The sequence below is a fragment of the Pholis gunnellus genome, assembly GCF_910591455.1.
Source record: "Pholis gunnellus genome assembly, chromosome: 18".
NCBI classification, from domain to species: domain Eukaryota; kingdom Metazoa; phylum Chordata; class Actinopteri; order Perciformes; family Pholidae; genus Pholis; species Pholis gunnellus.
Window position 1 is genome coordinate 3,069,527 of NC_136545.1, and position 23,280 is coordinate 3,092,806.

Genomic DNA, 23,280 nt, shown 5'->3' on the forward strand with positions numbered 1-23,280 from the left:
GTGGCTCTCTCCTTACCACCTCACTGACCCTTCGACTGTGCTATTGACCTGTCCAGACCAGAGAAAGCATCCATGGAGGAGTACATCTCACAGTCTCTAAAAGCTGGAATCATTCGTCCGTCCTCGTCACCACTCTGAGCCGGATTCTTCTTTGTCACCAAGAAGGATAAGAGCCTCCGGCCCTGCATCGACTATCGGGGTCTGAACAGCATCACAACCCACAAGTACCCACTGCCACTGATTAACTCTGCTTTTGAACCTCTCTCTGGAGCCACGATCTTCACTAAGCTTGACCTTCACAATGCATACCACCTGGTCCGGATCCGAGCAGGGGATGAGAGGAAGACAGATTTCAACACCCCCCTCGTTCACTTTGAGTACTTAGTCATGCCCTTTGGACTAACCAATGCCCCCGCAGTATTCCAGGCGTTGGTAAATGACATACTCCGGGACTTCGTGAACCGTTTTGTGTTTGTTTACTTAGATGACATCCTCATCTATTCAGTGGACCTTCAGGAGCACCAGCACCACATCCGGATGGTCCTCAAGCGCCTACTGGAGAACAAACTGTTCGTGAAGGCTGAGAAATGCGAGTTCCATGTGACCTCAGTTCAGTTCCTGGGGTTCATCATCGAGAGGGGTCAAGTTAGGACGGATCCGGAAAAGATAAAGGCTGTGACTGGATGGCTGACCCCCTCCTCTCGGAAACAGCTCCAACAATTCCTGGGGTTTGCCAACTTCTACGACCGATTCATCTGGAACCACAGCAAGGTAGCAGCCCCCCTCACTAGACTCACTTCCTCCAAGACCATGTTCGTATGGACTCCGGAAGCTGGCAAGGCATTCCAACTCCTCAAGGAGCAGTTCTCCTCCGACCCCATCCTGACTCAGCCCGACGACACACGACAGTTCTTTGTCGAAGTAGATGCCTCTGACACAGGCGTGGGGGCCATCCTGTCACAACGCTCGGACTCTGACTCTAAGCTCCGTTACTATGCCCGCCGGTTGAACATGGCAGAAAGAAATGATGACGTTGGAAACCGAGAATAGCTGGCAATTAAACTGGCTCTCGAGGAATGGAGACACTGGCTAGAGGAGGCGTTCATCCATTCGTGGTCTGGACGGACCATAACAACCTGGAGTACATTCGGACCGCAAAGAGGTTAAACTCTCGCCCGGCTCGGTGGTCACTGTTCTTCGGGCACTTTGACTTTTCCATCTCCTACCGTCCAGGACACAAGAATACCAAACCCGACGCTCTCTCTTGCCAATTCTCTCCCGAGGGTCAGTCCTCCAGTCCTGTTACCATCCTCCCTGCAACCTGTGTGGCAGCCTCTCTCACCTGGGAGATCGAATCAGTGGTGCGGGACGCTCTCCGGACCCAGCCAGACCCGGGGGGCGGGGACTTTGTTCCCCTGTCCGCACGCTCCCAAGTGCTCCAGTAGGCGCACACCTCCCGGTTCTCCCTGGCGTCAGACGTACCATTAACCTGCTTCAGAGGACCTTTTGGTGGAAATCACTGAAAGCGGACACGAGAGCATTTGTCCTCGCCTGCTCAACCTGTGCCACATCGTCCCTGGTCCCATATCGTCCCATACCGTCGATCTGCCTGCCCTCCGGTGTTGATCCACGGGAATCACGCCGTCGATCCGGCCTGCAATCCTGTGTTGAACCACAGGTTCCACACAGCCATTCCTGTCATCTGTCCGGTAGAAAATAAAATCTGTTTGTATCGGATTCTGTGTCCTGTGGTTGCTGTTGGGTCCTGATCCTGAACTCCCGTGACACATGGGATATACAGTATATCCTGTATATTCCATTCTGTATATTCTGCAATATACAGGATGAACCGATACATCAGGGGTGTAGGATAACAGAAGGGATATAACAGGTTGATAATTGATGAATAATAAACTAACTAATAAACAAGTTCAGTAAATGGATGAGCAGAATGAACAGATATGCATTCATACAGAATGAATATGACGAGTAATAAATCTAATATATGTATATATAAATATATAAGTTTACTACTTAAAAAAATATTGCCTGTAATAACATTACTTGTCATCACAATCACCTCACAGTTCTGAATAGCTGACCTCAATCTCATATCAGCTAATTAAGAAACTACTTAAGGATATGCCTCAAGTGTACTAGTTTGTATAATGTGTCGTCCAACCGTGTCTGGAGGCAAAGTGTTTTGTCGCTGGAATGCGGGGTAAAAAGCCAGGCGTGGTGAGGCGCAATAAATGTCCAAATGGTAAAAATGGAGTAGTTGTGTGACGTAGTTGTGTAAAGAATAAAAAAGAGAGTGTTCAGGTGTGGCTGCTAACAACCAAAGTCCAAGGGCACAACAAGCCTTTAGTGGCTAAACGGTCTTTAATGTTGAATAATTGCTTTTTATTTATTTTATGTTTGAAACTTCTCATTTTGAGGTTTTAATGCAGCTTTAATTATATCAGAGTATAGGTTGGCTTGAGCTTCACTCTTGAAGCTCATCATGCAACCAGCTCAGCTGGAACTGGAAGCGTGGTCAGACAGTCAGAGAGACAGAAGTTGGAGGAAAAGGCCCTGCAGCTGCTCTGCTGCATGAAATTACAGAGAAAAACAAGGAACGGGAAATTTATGCTGCTGCCTCTTTGTGTTCACACTGTGAGAGAGCAAGCTGAGCGGAAACTGATCAGATCTGATCAGAGCCACGTTCAGGACGAGGCCAGCGGTGCAGGGCTGACTCTGAGTTAGTGTGTGTGTGTTTGTGTTGGGGGGTGCACGTTCACGGAGCCATAAACAAATTTCCAGAGTCGTGGTCACAGCTCGTCTAAAAATAAAAATGTCTCACATATTATATTTTCAAACTGGAGGTCAGAATCAGTATCAACAGCAGCTTTCAGTTCTTTACAGGACCTATCCAGCATGTTTCACTTTTGTTAAAAAAATAAATACACAATTTTTTGGTATCTTGTTGTTTAACAGGCTGACTTTAATGTTAGTATATTCATTTGTGCATAAATCTGTCTATTGTTTATACATTTTGTATCTACATTATTTGTGTGTTCTTTCAATCTCTCATATTCTCATATGTTATACATTCATTTTCAATATAAATCCATTTTTTAAAATTCATTATGGAAATCTGAAAATATCTAACTGTTTTCATACTCATGTGTTTCATTCTGGACATCAAAGGTCATAACGGAGAAGCTCAGCCCACTAAACTGACCAATTAGTCAGTCAAGGTTGAAAAAAAAAAAAACTTCAGGCCAAAAGATGAAAACAAATAGTTGCTCATCATCATTAATTAGGTCAGATCAACAAGATCATGACAACACACCAATAAAGCTTCAGAAAAAAAGAAAGATTACACAGCTGAAAGAGACTGAGATACAACTATATAAATAGAATAGGAGTAGAACAGGCATAGAATTGTTTGTTCTGGTTGTTAGACTTGGTAAAAAGAAAATTGTGATTGTTGTTAGTCTTTATGGGGACAACACCCATCAGTGGGGCTGTAGCGTGTGTCACACTCACTTGTCTAAGAACTCCATTTTGGCCTACCGTCCACATTAAATGAGCATTTTCCTTTTGTCTGTATTTTATTGATGCCATCATGCAGCAATCCTCAAGTCCGATCCATCAGCAAGGCAGTGGAGACAGTGCACAAAAGACCCTCTCCATGCTTTCTATTAGTCTACTGTTCCCTTGGTCGTACTGCATAACCTCATATGGTAGTTAGCCTGCTACGATAGTTAATGGCAACGGTACACATAAAAAAGGCTGCAGCCTGCTAGGCTGATTTGAATGGAACTGTCCATTCTACTATTCTATTTCAATGGATGCAACTCACATCAGAAGTACATTTTGAAGGACCAGACTCACATGTTTTACACATGAGCTCCAAATCGTTCAAATCCTGTCAGATGCAGAGATGAGAGAATGAAGTCATGCCCACTGCCAGAACTACATTTAATGAAAAACAACATATCTTTATGCGAGACTCTCCCTCTCTTAATTGACATCTATCTGGCCATCCTGATAGAGGGATCCCTTCTCTGTTTTTTCCCCATTACATTTTTTTTTTGGGGGGGGGGGGTTTCATTTTTCCAATGCGAGTGTCCTGGGACAGAGGATGTCGTATGTGTACCGATTGTAAAGCCCTCTGAGGCAAATTTGTGATTCGTGATTTTGGGATACACAAATAAATTGAATTGAATTGAGTTGACTTAATGTGAGCAACAGTCCACAACAACCAATCAGAAAAAAGTCAAATCACAAACAGAAAATCATCCTATAACATACACAGAAAATTAAAATCGACCAGTCACTGGTCAATTTTTCTGATCGGTTATTGTCCACTGTAGCTCCAGTTTAATGTTTGAGGAAGTTCAATGAATGAAAGTTGCTTTGTCAGGAAACCTAATAAAGTTCATCCATCATCTTTTGTAGATGGAAATAAAAAAACATGTGAAGTGGTCATTTCTTTCATCCAGCAGTCATCTAATGTTGACTTTTTATCACCTTTACTTTAGTTTGTGCAGCTTGTCCTGTAGCAGATTAATGTTCCAGAATTAAAGTTGACAAATCCCAAACAAACGACTGACTGACACAGATGTATGTGTGTTGTTGACATACATATTCAGTGTTGATTTGTTACACTGTGTGTACCTTCAGATTATTACTAGCCACAAGGCTTAGGGTGACACACACACACAAACACACATGAATTATGTATTATTTTTGTTCACATATATTTACATTACAGGAGCAATATACAACATTTTACAACATGATGTTTGCTGCTATATTGATATAGCAGCAAACATCAATTGGCGATGTAAGGATATAGCCTGAGTAGATGATTAAGTCCTTGCTTTCTTCACATAGCCCAGCCGTGCGTGTCTATAGTGCATGTTAGTGCATGTGAGCATGCCCCACTGGTTAACTCACGGCCGCCACTCTGCACTGCTCTCATATGACAGTTACAGCTGATAAAAATGCATAAATACATAGATATATATTCAATAATTCAATAATGTTTAGTAATTTTAACAGTTTGTATGAACACAGCAGCTATGATCGGTACACAAAATACTTTCCAGATCTAAAACATGTATAAAAAACTTCATTACATCTGTAATTTCATTGAAAATATCTAGTATGATTGTGTTGAGGTGTTTTGTGGGATATTCAGTCTGTGTTGGAGTCACATTTAGCTTTCTGCTCCTCCATTGACAAACTTCCTCATCACATCAGGCAGGAATGAAATTGTCAGACGTTACTCAAACCAACTCACCTCCACTGTGTTAATGCTGAGCCACACACACACACACACACACACACACACATACGTAGAGGAGGTGAAACCATGGGGTAAAAGGGCGTTGTTGTGTAACAACAACGCCCTTTAACCCCAGAGGAGTGATGTCACATGGTCACCACCCACGTCATGTTGACATCGACAGACAGAAACACAGACAAAATAACAGGTTTCTGTTTACAAAGATGATAAATAAACTGGAAAGTCATGGAAGACAAGATAGATTAAAGAGCTAGCAGAGACAGATTTTAAAAAAGATCAACTTTCAGTCTAGCAAATAATTAAATCTAATAAATGTAGTTTTATAAACTTTGTTCAGGAACGGGACCACGCCCAGGACACTGCTCATTTCCCCCGCACAAGTATTTAAGCTCAACGAACCCGTTCACTTCCTCTTCGACTCTGTTCTCTCATGACGTACGACAGACGCTCTCCGACTCAGCAGACGAGCAACGCTCCATCCCTACCCCACATCCCCTTTACCTCGACCCCTTCGAGCAACACTCTCTGACTCAGATTCAAGCTTTCATACGACGCAAAATAGACGAGCAACGCTCTCTGACTCAGCTTCAAGCTTTCATACGACGCAAAACAGACGCGCTACGCTCTCTGACTCAGCTCCTTCCTTTTCTCACCACGCTTCGTCGCTAGCAACTTCGGCTGCGTTTAGCCATCCACATTCCCCGCAGCTCTTGATAACCTTCCTCCGTCAACTCCGAAGCTGTCCTCCCCCGCCTCCCAACAGCCCGGTGGGGGGGGGATCCCGATTTCGGAATCCCATTATTCGACCCTAATCCTCTCAATCCTTCACCCACCCCGTCATCTCAAAACTTACCCTAACGTACCCTAACGTACCCTAACTTCATGATTAACCCAGGCACATCCCTCGATCGCCGGAGTTCCAGGCGCTCGAACGATCGGTGAAACCACCGCGACCCTCATTCACCATTTCGAGGCGCTGACAGTCTCTATATATCCCACTTCTCCGAGCGGACAGTCTCTTAAATGAAGATTCATCCATCGCAACTTTCCTTACATCAGTCTGTTAAAAAATGCAACATTGCAAACTATTCAAGCACCCGATAACCCAATTGGGTGGCTCTCAAAACGTACCCTAACGTACCCTAACTTCATGATTAACACAGGCACATCCATCCTGGCATCCTTTCATGTTTTGTTACTTCTACCTTCCATGTTCCACCCACCTCGGCCACTTCGGCTAACTCCTCCCACCTCTACCGGCTACCCCAGCTGCACAGACCGCTCCAACAACAGAGTACAGGTAGGTATATGGCACAGCTAAGGAAGCAGCTCTGGGTTGGTTATCTTGCCAGGGACGCAACAGTTGTCTCTTCCTCCACCCCTACCCCCAATAGCGTTGCCATCCCATCTTAACATGCCTCCTCATTCCCACAGCCCCGCCAGCAGACAATTCCAGCGTCCTCCAACTTATCCCCCCCCCCCTACTAGTTTCACTCTTAGCCACAGCTAACCCTACCCTTGGATAGTTCCGAAGTCGTCGGTCCTTCGCCTTCCAACAACCCCAGGGGGAGATCCGGTGTCCGAGAGACATTGTCCCTCCACAACGCCGCTCTTCCACCCACTCGAGATCCAGCCGCTCGAACAACGGCCAAAACCTCCTCCACACCAATGCTCCGATGGCCCCCATACATCCCGCATTTTCGAGTGGACAGTCTCTCGACTGAAGCACGCACTCACCCAGCTCAAACATCCATTTCCACCAGTCCGACAGAAAAGCAAAACTCTTCAAACTACTCACGGACGCTCGGCACTGCACCTCCCTCGATCGCTGAGCCACCAGCATCAGGCGCTGACGTCACAACGCACAACACGGCCAGACAAGTCCAGTCACTCACACCAGCCCCTCCAGAGGGCCAATTTGTATCGCACCCCCTCCTTACTCTCTCTGCATCAGAGATATATCACCCTGCAGTCTCTTTTTTCCAATCTGCACTTCCAACCCACGCACATGCATCCTTTCATCCCAGCATTTTTTCCTCTTCCCTCGCTTCTGCCTTTCTGTTCAATACAACACAGGCATCAATCACCGTTAACAACATGGACCTCACCCAATTATCGAGCCATCCACACCCAATCCCCACTTCTCCTGGGAATTGCTACCCAAGCTCGGCCGCTGCACTCAAACAGCCACTCCCCACCGCAGACATCGCCAGGCTCCACCTAATTCCCAGCCTGGACTACGCCATGAAGTACATAAGAATCGATCACGCCACGTACCCTCCATCAGCTTTGATGGCCTCTACAGTGACAATCGGTCCTTGGCCGCTTGAATTCTCATCCCCCATGCCTTCTTCCACAATCTACGAAACGTGTCCCCTAGTCATCGTAGCCATTTTGGGGCATGAATGGTCCAATAAAGACCATTGCCATCTACTCAGAAAATAGCGCAGATGGCGTCCTCGACGTCGCCCCCCAAGCACTCATCATACCTCACCGGACGGAACTGCTTCGAAGCTTTCGTGCGTCCTTCAGCCTTCCATTCCCGTCACTCGACATCCTTACCCCCACGAGCTTCAGTCACATATCCATTTCCCTCCTTAAGGTCAAACCCCCACCGTACAGGTTTACAGAAGCGGAATTAACTTCTACACATACCCGTCCTCAGGGGCTCCGTACCCAGCCTCTACCCACTCGCACATAACCATGCTACTCGAAGGTACGTAAAGCCAAATTATGCCTAAACGGCTGCCCCTCACTTTGGACCTCATCACCTGCGGCATCCTCACGCCCTGCTAAGGTTATCTGTCCCCCTTCATGGACAAGGCATTAAATCCACATTCTCTGCTGGCTTCTTTCGCTGCTCTGAGTTCACCGCCTTGAACTCCATCCGTCCCGACATGCCAACGCATCAGACACCACGTCCATCCTCCCGACAAAGTCGTCTATCACCTCAAATGACGCAAGACCAACCAATACGGTCCACCTCAACCCATCTACCTTTCCCGACCAGACTCATACTCAAGTCAGTACGAACTCATCTGCGACTACTTAAGCTCTAGTTCGGCCAGCCGAACTCACCCGCAAGATCCCTGCAGTCTCGGGCTCACCACCACTTTCGCCATATCTTAGCCCGATCCAGAATACCCACCGAGTTTACTCAGCGCCGCCTCCACCGCTTCAAGCAAAGGAATTTTCGACGACATCCTCAAGATACTTGGTCAGTGGTCTTCCTCCGCGTACCTCTCATAACTTCATTCCAAGCCGAATTACACCAGAAACGCCCATCGGTATCTGTCTTTATGGAGCTATCTTTTGGGGACTCTGCACCGCCAGAGCTTCTGAAGAGATAGCCCCCACCTACAGTCTCCATTCCCCCTGTTCTTGCCAGCCACTGGACACCAACGGTCCCCCATCGATCGCCTAACCTCCTTTCTATAAACCCTCCTCATTTCTTCTTCCTTACACTAATAAGGACCACGCTAATACAGTATGAGTTTCGAGAGGTTTATTGCATAATGGAATGATTGTTAGATTAAGAAGCGGAAAGGGTCGAGGGATGAATAGATATAGGGTCGGGGGTAGAGGGATGATGGGATGTGGGGTAGGGATGAAGAGATGAAGGGATGTGGTGTAGGGGTTGAGGTAGAGGGATGTAGGGTAGGGGTTGAGGTAGAGGGATGAAGTAGGGATGCAGAGATGAAGGGATGTAGGGTAGGGGTCGAGGTAGAGGGATGTAGGGTAGGGATGAAGAAATTAAGGGATGAAATACCAAGTTGAGCTCCTCGTTCCTGTTGTCAAGGATCATGTGGAGCTGTCTTCTGTGAGACACTACATGTTTTAGAAGAGGAGACTTACAGCGAGAGGACGCTTTCCTAATTCAAGACACTATTTTCCCATGTCTAGACAGCTCTCTGGTCAGTGTCTCGTCTCTGACAAACGGAGGAACATTTGGCAGAGTGACTTTCCCACCGGTGCGGCGAGAGGCAGAACGGGTACGAACGTATCGTTCACAACGATCTCCTTTACCACCACCGTGTTTGCCTTGTCAACACTATCTACAAATATAACCACAGCATTGTTCATATGAACAGAGGATACCACAGCCAGGCTGCAGTCCTCCACCAAACAAGAGAAACCTGGCGCGATCTTAATGCCATGTTTCCTTGTTAGCTTGGTCAAGTCCATTGTGGCGTTTAACAAGCCAACCAGCATGTGCTGGTGAACTGCAAACACACACAAAAGTATATAAGCTTTGTTTATACTCTCCCTTGGCGCCATAGCGCGAGCCTCCCCAGACGGCGTGCAAGCTCCGAGTATGAACAGAGCAGCTGTGCGCTGCATTATTCTCCGAAATGCCAGAGGGCGTACAAACAAAATGAACTGTGTAGAATCAAAAAGACAACCAGTGTAAATCATAGATATGCCCATAGACTGTAGGTGTAACTGGCAAAAAGCAATAAACTAACCTCCTCCATGCCGAGGAGGGAATGTAATTATCTGTAAACTCATATCTCATATTCATGGTCTACATTATTGTCTTTGTACAAGCCCTGTAAAGACAGAAGTTAAGTATTACAAGCATTTTTAGGAAAAAAGGTTGCATCTCCTGTAAGCAATTTGATTTGACTGGCAAAATATATACTCAAAGATTTTTAAGATTTTTACCTAAAGCATTTAAAAGCGAATTGGTCTTCTTTGTAGAATCCCTAGAAGTGTATAGTGCTTTTATCAGTAAACTATTGATGACAGTCACGTGCACAGCGCAATTCAGAGGTGCACGACTTATGTGCATGTCCAAGCACCCCGACCAATTGCGCCAGCCGTGATTAGTCATTATCTGGCCGGCGCAGCTTCAATACGGCGAGTATAAACTAAGGCTAAAATCCTCTATGTGTAGATCTACATACTGACACTCTAACACCGACAAGCTACTATACACTTTATTTACAACATTTACAAGTAGAGAGATAGACAGAAAGCTAGATAGTCCTATTCTTTATTATCGTTCTATTCTTTGACATCTGGTTTTGTTATCCTCAGGCAGCTGCTTTGCTCAGCAGCACATCTGCAGCATCATCAATGTTCCATTCACCATCTCCTTCCTCTGGTCTTTTTCTTCTCTCTGGAACAGCTCTCTACTCAGTTAGGCTTGTTGCCACGCGCTTCTCCCTTCTCTTCTCCCTGGCTCTGTTTCCTCCCTGAGGCATTTTTCAGTGTTTTTGAGGAATTGAGGAGAGATTAGATATTATTATAGATCTGATAAACGCTGCAAGGCAGGTTTCAGAATTATGGCAGTGTTTACATTTATATACCATCATCATTATCATCCTGTTTGTCCCGCTAACCTCAATTTACTTCAAATCCTTGGCTCATGGCTCCAGGCTGAATGCTGTGATTCCAGACTGAAGAGAATAAAAACTAAAGCTGTGTAGTTTCTATCTGGGTCAGAGGATGAACATATTCATCAGCAGCAAATTCACAAGAGCAGAGTCTGAACAGAAGAAAATGATCTGAAAGAAGAAGAGACTCACACTGTTCATCTTTAACATCTGAGACCCTCATTTCCCTCTTAAATGTAATCTTAAGTGGCATTTAGTGGTTTTAAACACGTTACTGTCTGATAGTATGAACACACATTAAACATTAACATTGAAAAATAACCTGGATATATTTGAATCCAATATCTAATATAATATTCATGTGCACCATTTAACCATACACTCATAGTATGTATTTGACATATACCCGTATAGGTATGCACATATGGCAATTTCAGTTTATTTAAGAAAATATTTGAAAAAAGGAAAAACATGAGCCAAGATCTTTCCATTTTAAAAAGGAGTAAAGGAGTAAAATTGTTTTTGGAAAGCAGCAGCATGCAAATAGCAATCAAGTTTTTTTCAAAGGTTTCATTAAATCAATTAAGTAATTTTATATCCATATGTTGAGATACAGATATAATATGACCTTATTCCAGCTATTCATTAAGCTGTAATAAGCTTAACGAACGTTAAGTAAAGAAACGTACTGTTTGTAAACAGTACGTTTACAAACCCAGGACTACATGTCTCACTTTACAAACATTACCCCAAAATCCAATATTTGCCCTCTAGAAATAGAATAGAAAAGTAGAAATTTAAATGTAAATGTAAATGTAATAAAAGCTATTCTTTGAGTTAAATATACATATATATATATGTATATTTATGAAACATAAGCATGATTGATTCACATCTAAATGTATGTAAAAAAAACACACATATACAGCTGTATTTTCTTTTCTCCATGTGAATATTGTTTGTAAAACATTACTTTGGTTGCTGGTGGTAGCAGCAGTAGGTCAGCCAGGTGTTGTTTAATCAGAGCAGTCAGACTGCAGCCTGAGGACCATAACAGTTCGGACAGGACGACCTTGATGCTACGCCTCGGGGAGGGTGTGGGGAATGAAAAACGGTCGGAACAACATCCTGATGATACTTTTAGAGTCTTACCAGTAGTGGAGCTAAAGATGGTAAGTTTGTCCCGAGGCTGGCACTAGTGGAGAAGTCATGGGGTCATTCAAATCTAAAGTGTTCATCCTCCAGGGAACAGGAATGGGGCTGAGAAAATGTATTCGTTAATTATCTATTAAGATTCCCATTAGCTGTTACCTTGCTTTGAACTAGGGGTGGTCGTGGCTCAATGAGTAGAGCGGGTTGTCCGGTAACCGCAAGTTCGGAGGTTCGATCCTTGACTGCTACATGTCCGCCAAAGTGTCCCTGAACCTGACTGCTCCCTGGGCGCTTCTCAGCAGCCCACTGCTCCCAATGGGATGGGTTAAATGCAGAAGTCAAATTTTGTTAAAACTATCATATATATCATATATATCATATAAGAGTTACAATATAATCAACACCACATCATGGCTCTCCATCAAAGATTACCGCGATGAATTTCAAAGGTCACAAAGTGATACATGAAATAGGTACACAAAATGACTAATTATTCTATTAATTTCATAATTCTTTTGTCTATTTTTTTTTCTTTCACCTTCAGGCATTCAACACTGGCCAAATGGTTGGGGAACTCTGAATAACAGTAAATAAAAAAAGTATCACAATTGCACGCAACAACATAAAATTCCACCAAGACAAAACATACAACACCTACCACCAACTCAAGTTCTAATTCACTCATTCAAAGTGCACTTTGAGGCGGTATTCACAGCCATGTGGATACCTAATGTGGGTAAGTGTATTCTATAATAAGGGGGGCACACTTTCAACTCACCATGTGCACTTTGTGTGATCAGTAATCAAGAGAGTATGGAAGCCCATTCATGCCAGCAAAAGAGAAAAATGAGATAGAAAGTCGAAATTATGAGCTACTTTAACACAACAGTCATAGAAGCAGCTCTTCATAGGTTACTCTACATTTGACATATAAACGGATTGTGAGTACATTGAAGACTACTTTAAACGTGGCTTTACTACAGATGAAATACTTAAATTGCTTGCTGTTTCACGTGGAAATGTACTCAGCAAACACACCCTCGAAAGGATTTTAAGCAAGAAGCAGCTCTGGAGTAGAAAGAATACAACCGAGGTGGCGACATTCATTGATCAGCAACTGGAAACATCTGGTCAGTGTCATGGTTTTATTTGGCTGGCGGAAATGGGCTTCAATAAGAGAGCGATTACTGGTACAAACCCACTGTTTTCTGACATACAGCTCTGTACCACCACCTGCTGGCCAGAAATATCACTCCTATGTCTTTTCCTCACAAGAAGAAGTTGCATTACTTTACTGAGTTGAATCCAAACAAACAAAATAATTTGTTTAACAATGAAGAAAAAAGATAAGTACATACAGTCAGCCTCTTGATTTAGACTCAATGAGACACTGGATAAAAAATACTCTTCACTACGTTTTATGTTCTCTTGGATTTCCTTTCATTTGTTTCTCTCATAGTCATAGTCCTCACAGTCCATCCACCTGCACAGATGAATGTGATCAGTGTCTCTGTTAACAAAGAATCACCACTCTGGTTTTAGCTGATTAGCAGAAAAAGTCCTGGATGTGTCTAAAAGCAGTATCAGTACGTGTTACCATTTAAATTAAGCCGATTTGAAATGACAACAGTGACAGAAACAAGACTAAATCTTTGTGATCATAACTACTTATGTTTACGAGTTCCTCGCGCCAGCTTCACGATGCCGAGTATAAACTAAGCTTAAGACATCCTGTATGAGCCCACCACAGGAAGTAGGATGTCACTTTCAATGCAGTTATTTGAGAGAATACATAAGTCTATTTAAATTAATAAGCATATTTCTGATTCTAGTTAATTAATTGTCGTAAATTGTAAACCATATTTTAATGTGATTTTTCTCAAACTCTTTTAATCTGCTCACCTTGCACCTTCCATTCAGTGTGTATGTAGGTCCCACCCTTTTAATACTATAATTATCACAGTATTTTGCTCCTTTTTTCAGGAGAAATGTAACTTTCAAAATCTGGTAAGTATTTGTCATTATATGTTATAAATGCTTAAAACAGTATGTAATAACAAAAAAGTAAATAAACAGATTTGAATTTCATCAGGTTTCTCTTCATAAACAATTGTAAATGTACATGAACAGAACTTTTGAGATTACAAAAATGAAACTCAACCTATTATACGTCTTCTCAAACAGAGCTTTCAGTGTCCGTGCTACAGGCTGTGATGTGTGTCCATGTCTGTGCGGTTTTTAGCTGCAGTGGTAGTCCCTGAAGACAGAGCCCAACCGTGCACTCCTCACACATCCAGGGTGTGCTTTTATGGCAGAGAGTGCACTGTTTCCTCTTGGGGGATGAATCTGGGTGTGTGAGGGTTGGCAATGTCAGGGTCTGCCACCGTTTTCCAGGCCTCTTGACGAATTGGTGACCGGCTACGAGGGGCATCACCCGCAGCATCAGCACCTCTACTGCTTCGCCTCGGATCCGACTCCATCCCCACATGGTACCTCTGCTGTACTGGTGGATGTTCCTTCATCAGAAGAATCTCTAAAAAATATAAAGATATATTATAAGATTAGATAAGATTTATCCAAAAGAAATCCTTGTTTTTCTAGAAAAACATTTTCAACAGTATAAGAACAGGAAAAGTAATAAATAAAGCAATAATAAAGCAATTTGAGACAAAGCCAATAAGAAAATATACACTAGATATTGAAAAACATTATTGTAATAAAGCTGTAATCAAGCTGATTCCCAGCTGAGCACTGATGCATTTTTTAAATATTTAAATTTAAACCATTTAAAAAAAAAAACACACACATCTTTAACAATAAGACAAAATGTAAACAATTCAAATTAAATAAAAATGATTATATATATATATATATATATATATATATATGTATATATATATATATATATATATATATACACTACCGTTCAAAAGTTTGGGGGGGTTTTGGGGTCACCCAGACAATTTCGTTAGTTTTTTCGCAATTTCTTGCATGGAATAGCTTCATTTCTAACAACAAGAATAGACGGCGAGTTTCACATGAAAGTTCTCTTTTTCTGGCCATGTTGAGAGTATAATCCAACCCACAAATGTGATGCTCCAGATACTCAACTAGCTCAAAGGAAGGCCAGTTTTATAGCTTCTCTCACCAGCAGAACTGTTTTCAGCTGTGCTAACATATTTGCACAAGGGTTTTCTAATCATCAATTAGTCTTCGAAGGCCATTAGAACACTGGAGTGATAGTTGCTAGAAATGGGCCTCTATACACCTATGTAGATATTTCATTAAAAACCAGACGTTTCCACCTAGAATAGTCATTAACCACATTAACAATGTATAGAGTATTCCTGATTAATGTAATGTTATCTTCATTGAAAGAAACAGTGCTTTTCTTTGAGAAATAAGGACATTTCTAAGTGACCCCAAACTTTTGAACGGTAGTATATATATATATATATATATATCCGGACACAAATAACATTGAAAATCATAATCATCATTCTGCACCATGTCCCAGCCCACACTAATGGTGGGAAACATGTCTTGCAGTTGTCACACTGGACTCACGACACCAACTCCTCCAAAAAAAAAAATCATAAAACTGATTTATGGCAGCTGACCTGTCGTAACAACAATGGGTGTTCTCAGGAAATGTGGCTCCGCCCGCTCAGCTCGGCAGCTTCTTGACGGGTGCCGAACTAGTGCCGCTCGCCTCCCACAGTTGTGGCACCTCACTGACACTTGCCACTGAGGTGCCACTGAGGTGCCACTGAGGTGCCAGTGCCATAAGGAGGATCTCGCTGTCTCTCCAAAACTGTGTTCATAAGCCATTTAGTCCGATCATCAATACAAGAGAAACATTTCAGATAGTTTTACTTAGTTTGCGCTGACTCGTCAACAGGGCCCTTTATAGATCGAACCGTCTGTTAGCATATGCTTAGCTGAAAATCTGGCTACATACCGGGGTGCGTTGACAAAAGAGTCCTCTGAGAAGTGGCGTGAACTATGAGTTGGGCGCCTCCCTGTACTTCACAGGAGCGCTTTGCCTGGAATAGATGACCATATAAAGAAATCTGGCACGAACTGACCAAAGTAAAAAAACATTGTTGGAAACAGTGTTTTTGCTCACAGGAAATACTTTGACCTCATTATTTGACGCTTTGGGCACATTTAATATGAACATCAGACATTGTAACGTTATAAATTAACTCATTATTAAATAAGAATATGCATAATAGGTCTTCTTTAAAGCGAGATTAATTAAAGTCATTTCACCACAGCCCAAACAGAAGAAGAAAAAAAAAAATACGCAAGGAGTTTGTTGTATCAAATCAGATTCAAGTTTTCCACATCATGCATTTGTATTCCCGAACAAGGTAGCCCTTCAGCTCTCAGCTCGGGGCTTTGCTGCCTTGCTCAGCAGCTCTTCAACAGTCCGCCTGGCTGCTGCTGCTGCTGCTGCTGAGACATGTGAGATTGAACCTACAGCAGATTTTGTATCTGCTGCTCAGTTTGACCACACTCCTCTCTCGTATCTCTGTTACTTAATGTCTTTGAGTGTGTAGTAGACGTGTTTCGGTAAAATCACATATCCTTCTCTGAGAGCTGCTGGCAGCTCGCGACCGGTCCTTGGCGTCTCACATGCCGCCTTCAGTCTCTTTAGCTCTCTCTCCTGCCGCCGACACTTCTGCTGCGTCGTCTTCAGCTTCTTCCTCAGACTCCCCAACTGCTCCTCCAGCTGCTCCATGCGCTTCTTCTGCCGAGCAGAATCCTCCGCCGTGTAGTTGTGGTCGCAGGAGACTGCCACTGTGTCGCACCGGATTTCGGGCAGGCTACTCCCTGGCTCCTCCTCCTCTACCACCGGGTCAGAGGTCAGAGGCAGAGACAGAGGGAAGTGGATTTCTGAGGGGAAGGGATTCTCCAGGGACTCCGCCTGTCAGACAATAAGCATACAGAAGTTCTGATGCTGCTTTCTTAACAAATCAAGAGGATAACATGAAGTTAAACAAATCTAATTGTCTGGCTGACTCTCATCCACAACTGATGGATATATTTGTTCTTTTTTCTTAAGAGTTCTATCTTTGATGACAGCATGCTCTTATTTTGAAACAGAACAGGAGTGGAAACCCTGACAACTGGAGCTTTCTAAGACTGGGATGACGCCGAAAGGTGCTAAATTTGATAGTCAGCCTATAAATATAGCAGAAAACAACTAATTGCCATGTAAAGCTATAGTAGAGTCTACCTGATTATATATATATATATATATATATATATATATATATACACACGTGTGTGTGTATGAAGGTTAAGTGTACAGTGTAAGTAAACACTGACGTCCTCTGTATTTGCATATATGCTTTGCATAGCCTATTGTTATTCCATTCAAATCAATGATAAAAATATCATTCCTACTAAGATGTACCTAGTTTTTCCATAGAATACATTAAATCAAGTAATCTTCTTCAAACACAATTTTGGACCCTGTCGCATCCACAGCTATTTATTCTACTATATGTGAGGGCCCTCCTGGGTTAACAGGGTAGTTCATACCAAACTTAAAGCAAAAACTGACACTTACAATTTAAATGAGTAGAGAAAATCCAGGCATGAGCTACAGAGAGCCACTAGTGTCCAGAGAGTCTGAATATACCAGATGAACACTTTCTGCACACTCATTGACAACAACTCCCCGGTTGAGAAGGTACAACTGGCCCAGGATCCTTGCCCTCTTATTATATCCAGGGCAGATCCTTCAAAAGGATTATTACGATGACAATAAATATACTTATCCTTATTTAGTTAGAAATAACTTATCTCTACTTAAGAGCCAGCTAATGTGGTGCAGCCTGTTTTAATTTAATGAGTCAATCTCCACCTTGTAAACAAGTTAGAAATAGATACATTTTTAACTCATAAAGATGCTCCAGAACTAAAAGTTTACATTTCTGTGTATAATATTTCACCTGGTCCAAATCAAATGAGTGTGGACTGGAATGGAAATGTGCTCAGTTGCTTCACCTTGATGTTGAGGTTGAAGGTGAAGAGCGACGGCACAGCGTTCTCCTTCAGCACTCGGTTGTTGCACTCTCTCTTGAAGCAGTCTTTGGTGAAGTGCTGCGAGCAGATGTTACTGTACTTTGTTGGCTTAAAGTTGTTCCTCCTCATCGCCGCCACCCATTTAGCACTAACATCTGGGCGTGCCAGAGGAAACCTGTCAAAATGAGAAACATATCTCTTTGATTACCTCAAGATTTGTTCCTTCTGTAGCATTTATCGTATCACTACCACCAGAGGGGTTATTAATCAGTTCCTAGTCTGATTATCATTTAAGTTATTCAAGAAGTTAACTATCTGTCAAAATTGTTAGCTATAGCATGGCCCTGCCAGAGCACATCTAGTCACAGAACTCTGCTCATTCTGCTGGGAACAGGAAATTGAACCCCTCATATACATTATACATTATACACACACACACACACACACACACACACACACGCGCGAAGATTTCAAAATGAAAGTAAAGGCACTAGAACGACCGTATGCAAGAAATAAATGAATAAATCTGGACCGATGGGAGTGTGTTAGCAACATTAGTTGACTACATGCGATTTAATATTTATCCATGTACACGGGATCAACTTTTCCATTAATCGGTGCATTGTTTGATGCAATACAGTTCGTAATATAATTTAATCAAAGTCATTTATATGTTCACAGAAATGTTGCTGTTGGCACTGATAGTTGTGTTTCCATTGTGTTGTGCTGTTGATTCAGTGAACGCAGAGTGTCGCCTGTAAGGACACGCAAAGTAAGTGTTCACCTTTCTACCACTAGATGGCAGTAAACGTGTATTTAAACCATATCATTATACATATTTATCTGTGCCTTCATTAATTATCTAGGTTATTGATACAGATGTATTTAATGCTGATTATTTCATCTGATATTTGATTTTTATGGTTAATTTACATTAGTTGCATACATCATGTATTTACATGTTATATGTGTGTCATTTAAAGAACTAAACATACCTACATGGAAGAGTGAGCATGTGTTGATTATGAGGCAATAAATAATGACATTTGAAAAAATAAATATGTTTGGTTTATTCTTATTGAACATTAAGCCTAATTAACCTACCTCATTGATTTAATTGTCACACTTAAATCCTGATTTGAGTAGTTAAACAGAAGAGGTCAAAGGTCAAGATAAGAAGATATAATGTTGGACCCTCCAGACCCTCAGACTGGAATTGAGTTGGGAACCAGTTATCATTATGTAATCATATGTGCTTCTATGTCAGAATAGGAAACAGGTTGTAAATGCAGAAACTACAACTATAGTAACGGTTAGAGGAACATCCTGTCCAATAAAAGCCAGACAGAAACCTTCATAGGGGAGCTGCAAGAAAGTGTTAACTTAAAAGAACAAGTCTGTCCGAAAAGATAAGACTATGTAAACTGCTTTAACCAATACATTGAGAATGATTAGTTGTCGACCATATATGGACCAGGAGGTTATGGATAAATGAATAAGATAATATAAGATAAAATAAGATAATCCTTTATTAGTCCCATCGGCCCAGGATTATATATTTATATGTATTTTCTTCTAATCTTCCTCTGGTATATGCTTGCATCACAGACTATATAAGCATTTCTTGCATACGGTCATTTTAATGCCTTCACTTTTATTTTGAAATATTCTTGTTTTCGGGTTACCTGTTGTGCTCTGCATCTCGTTTTAAAGGAAACAACTAAAAAGGGATTTGAAAAAACCAAATTCGGCTCGTTATTTGACTTTGGTTCTCTCGTTTTTTCGTTTTTGGATTCAGAACCAAAAACGGAAATACGACGGCGCATTTCCGTTTTTGGTTTAAAACGAAAAACGAGACAACCATGGTATTTCTGTATTTTCGACTAAAAACAGACTATCAAAACGTACACGGACCCAGCTAGCACACATGCATTGTTTGCGAACTTACTTGTGGAATGAAATGTCTTTGTCTTTATGGTAGCGGTTCTTACAGCCGTATGCTGAGCACGTCTGAACCATGGCGGCTGCCCGGACCTTTACTCCACAAAGCTCCGATGTTGCTCCTCCTCGACGTGGATGTATAGCTCTTCACCCTTCACACAGCCTTCACTCACTGCCATTAAGAATCATGGCGGCGGAGATTGGGTGACGCGAACTGTTTTCGGATCTGATTGGGCAGAATTCGCTCCCATATCTTCCTGTAATATCACACTAGCACTCACTTATGAAAACAAAAGTTAGACACCTTAGTAATTATGAGTTACTGTCTCGTAATAAAAAGAAAAAAACTTAAAAAATATGAGATCAGTATTTCGTAATTATGACAAAGTTAAGGGTCAAGGTAGCCTTTTTCGGTAAAGTTGGATAGATATTCACAGATTCAGACTTCCCGGATCAATAACTCGTCAGCAAAACAATATTAAAACACAAACGATACCTTTTTGCAACCGTAGACAACGATCTAGTAATTGGTCTGCTGCACACATGTATTGTGTACTGTGTGCAGCAGACTGTGTGAAGGTGTACAACTGAAAAGACAAACAGCAAACATATTCAATAACTTCAATGGCATGCAGTGCAGTGTAACTACACTAAAATCACTTCATACAGCAATTATCTACTCGTTGTTCTACAACACTTATTATGGAAAAATGTGCTCAGGCATAATTTTGTTGAAGTTATATTGGGAAAGGCATATCTTAATTCTTTTGTAGTGTAGAGTGGCCAAAATCCTTCTCATAATTACGAGATCTTTTGACATAATTATGAGATATTTTCTTTTGAAATGATGAGATGGCAACTCATGAGATAAGGTGTATAATTTGTTTTCTTTTGTGAATGCAATACGCTACCGTACACTAGAAGTAGAAAAACATTCATAATCTCACAATTACCACTTTTCTAAGGATGCTTGGGTCTTATCTTTTATTTGCTATCTAATTTGATTAGAGATTATTGAAATAATGATATTCCACCTGATCATTACAATGATTCATGTTATGGACCAAAAATGTAATACATAGAGTATACTAAGAAATTCTTTCAGAAAATGTGTGTACCTCGGCAGTAATTTAATGGATTTTGTACAAAAAAACATTGCAATATGACAGTTACACTATATATACCCCATAATGCTTAAATTCAAAGTACTTCTATCTGAAATGTATCCTTCCAATTAATATATCACAGTCTGCTCTTTCTGCAAGTCTGATATAGAAACATTGAAACATCTTAGTTTATAGCAGCATATTTATCAAGAGAATGTGTTCAGATATTTACAATAGGATTCCTTATAAATAAACAAATGTGTAACATTTCACAATAAATATGAATTCCTCGTTTTGTTTGTACTATATAGTTGGATTTGTTTTTATGGCTAAAGAGGAATAATACTCTGCATATTTAAAAGATGTGTTTTGTAAATTCTTGGTTTACCAAAACAACTTTAAATAATCTTGTTAGTTTTTTGCACAGTATTGTGAACTACAACAAAACAGATGCTCAATGTTGTGTTTGGAGTTGTTTGGAAATTAATATTTGTGCGAGAAAAATATTTGTTGCGTGTTTTCTACAGATTCCACTGGTACCACAGGAAAGTTGCTCATCCCCTGCTCGGTCTCTGTAAGGAGACCGAGCAGGGGATGCAGTTTAGACCTGTTTTGAAAAGAAGTGTCATTAGATCAATTCTGTTGCGATTTGGTGCTACATTAATACACATAAACATTAATGAGCAATATCTTACAGCTAGAGCAGGCCAATTCATGGGAAATATAGTACTACGGAAGTTAAGATGTGATCATTTCCAACACAAAATTTGTTGTTAAGAAAAAAGAAATGTATTAATAAAAGAGGTGTTTTCAACAGGGCAGGTTGGTCGGATGAGCTTTATATAGCAACAAAAGACTATGACGTGTTTATCCTCACTATTTTGTCAAATCTAGTCCAGTGGTTGAGCAAAAAGCATTAAAGGCCATAAGGCAAACCAACTATAGGTTCAGTTTGAACAGCTGCAGGCTGAAATCTGGACATAAAAAATGTTCTTTACAACTCAGTTTCTTGCCAGCTGGCAGCTTATTTGCAGCTGTCAAAGCTTAGAGGTTATGATTAGGGAGGTCTTTTTTCCAATCTATATGACTGCACCTCAACACCATGGAAGCCATTTCCGCAGCAAAAAAAAAAAGAAAAAAATCCACCCCCGAAAAAAAGATTTAAAAAAAATGTTGCTGGCGGAAAAAAATGATTATTATTAGTTTATTTTTATTTAGCTTTTTTCTGCCAGCAAAAAAAAAAAAAAATTCCAGTTGCTGTTTATTGAAGGTCGCCACCTCAGCCACATTGGCTTTATTCTTTATAATCCAGAGCTGCTTCTTGCAGTTCTACGCAAGGTCTTCAACGTCGCAGTTGTGGTCGAGGAGACAATTTTGCTTCATAACTTCAAAGATGCAGCTTTGCCATGCATTATATACTGTGTGAATCTTGAGTATCCACAAGCCATGAAGTATTCCTTCGAGTTTCTCCAGCGAGTGGTGATGAAGATCAAACCAGACCAAGCCTCTGCAAGAGTACACGGATTGAGAAACAAACTCCTGAGGTACAAATTGTAAAAGACAGAAAGAAAAGGACTCAAGATTTGCTAAATATTTGTCAGTTCTTCCTGTTGAAATTGTGCTCATTGTTGTTTTTTCATACAGTTAGCACATTCAGCGCAGTCTCACTTCAACACACTCACTAGAATACACACACTTTTATTCCAGAAATTGGAATATAATATCATATATAAAGTATGTTTTCTTTAATATATAATAACCTGAAAATAAGAATGTTGTGTTTTCGATAACTTTTAATGAGCCGTTTAAATCTAAGTAAGGAGCGGGTGTTCTTCATGGAGTCTGCCATGTTTCTAAAGGCCAGAATGGACAAACCAAACACGTTATGTTACGTTACCTGAGGCCACTGTAGTTCTCCAACATGCTTGGAAAGGGACGAGTGAGTGGAGGGTTATTCACTTCATTGCTCACCAGTAGATACCACTAAATCCTATAACTTGGACACTGATTTGTTTGCTGGGTCTTGGAGATTTGTATGTTAATGTTTAAATATACAGTGACTTTAAGGTTATTCTCTGATGAGGCAGAACGTTTAGTGAATATTCTGTTTAACTACAGTATGGAAGCTGGAGATCTGCATGTTGATTTTTTTAATGTATAAACAATTTTAATGCAAGAAAATAAATGAGATTGTTTTGCAAGACATGGTGTTTTCTTATAACTATAATTACAAGATACATATTTTGAACTTGCATTGCCAAGTTGAAATCACTTATTTGGTCAAGTGAACCGAATGCATGATAATAAGTTTACATATTTTGAACTTGCATTGCTAAGTTGAATAAACATGTACTATACAGTCATGTGAACTTACAGAGAGCAATCCAAAGCTAAAGTAAACTCA

At 41.3% G+C, this 23,280-nt stretch overlaps 1 protein-coding gene across 1 annotated transcript; it reads right to left on the reverse strand.

Moving 5' to 3' along the window:
- Positions 1 to 13,800: 13,800 nt before the first annotated feature.
- thap1 (THAP domain containing, apoptosis associated protein 1) lies at positions 13,801 to 19,931 on the reverse strand. Its single transcript, XM_079179238.1, has 4 exons — positions 19,778 to 19,931; positions 17,812 to 18,004; positions 15,411 to 16,723; positions 13,801 to 14,323 (listed from the first exon to the last, which is right to left on the reverse strand). Exons 1-3 carry the CDS (start codon positions 19,846 to 19,848, stop codon positions 16,331 to 16,333), a joined length of 657 nt encoding a protein of 218 aa, XP_079035364.1. The 5' UTR covers positions 19,849 to 19,931; the 3' UTR covers positions 13,801 to 14,323; positions 15,411 to 16,330.
- Between the last annotated feature and the right edge of the window lie 3,349 nt (positions 19,932 to 23,280).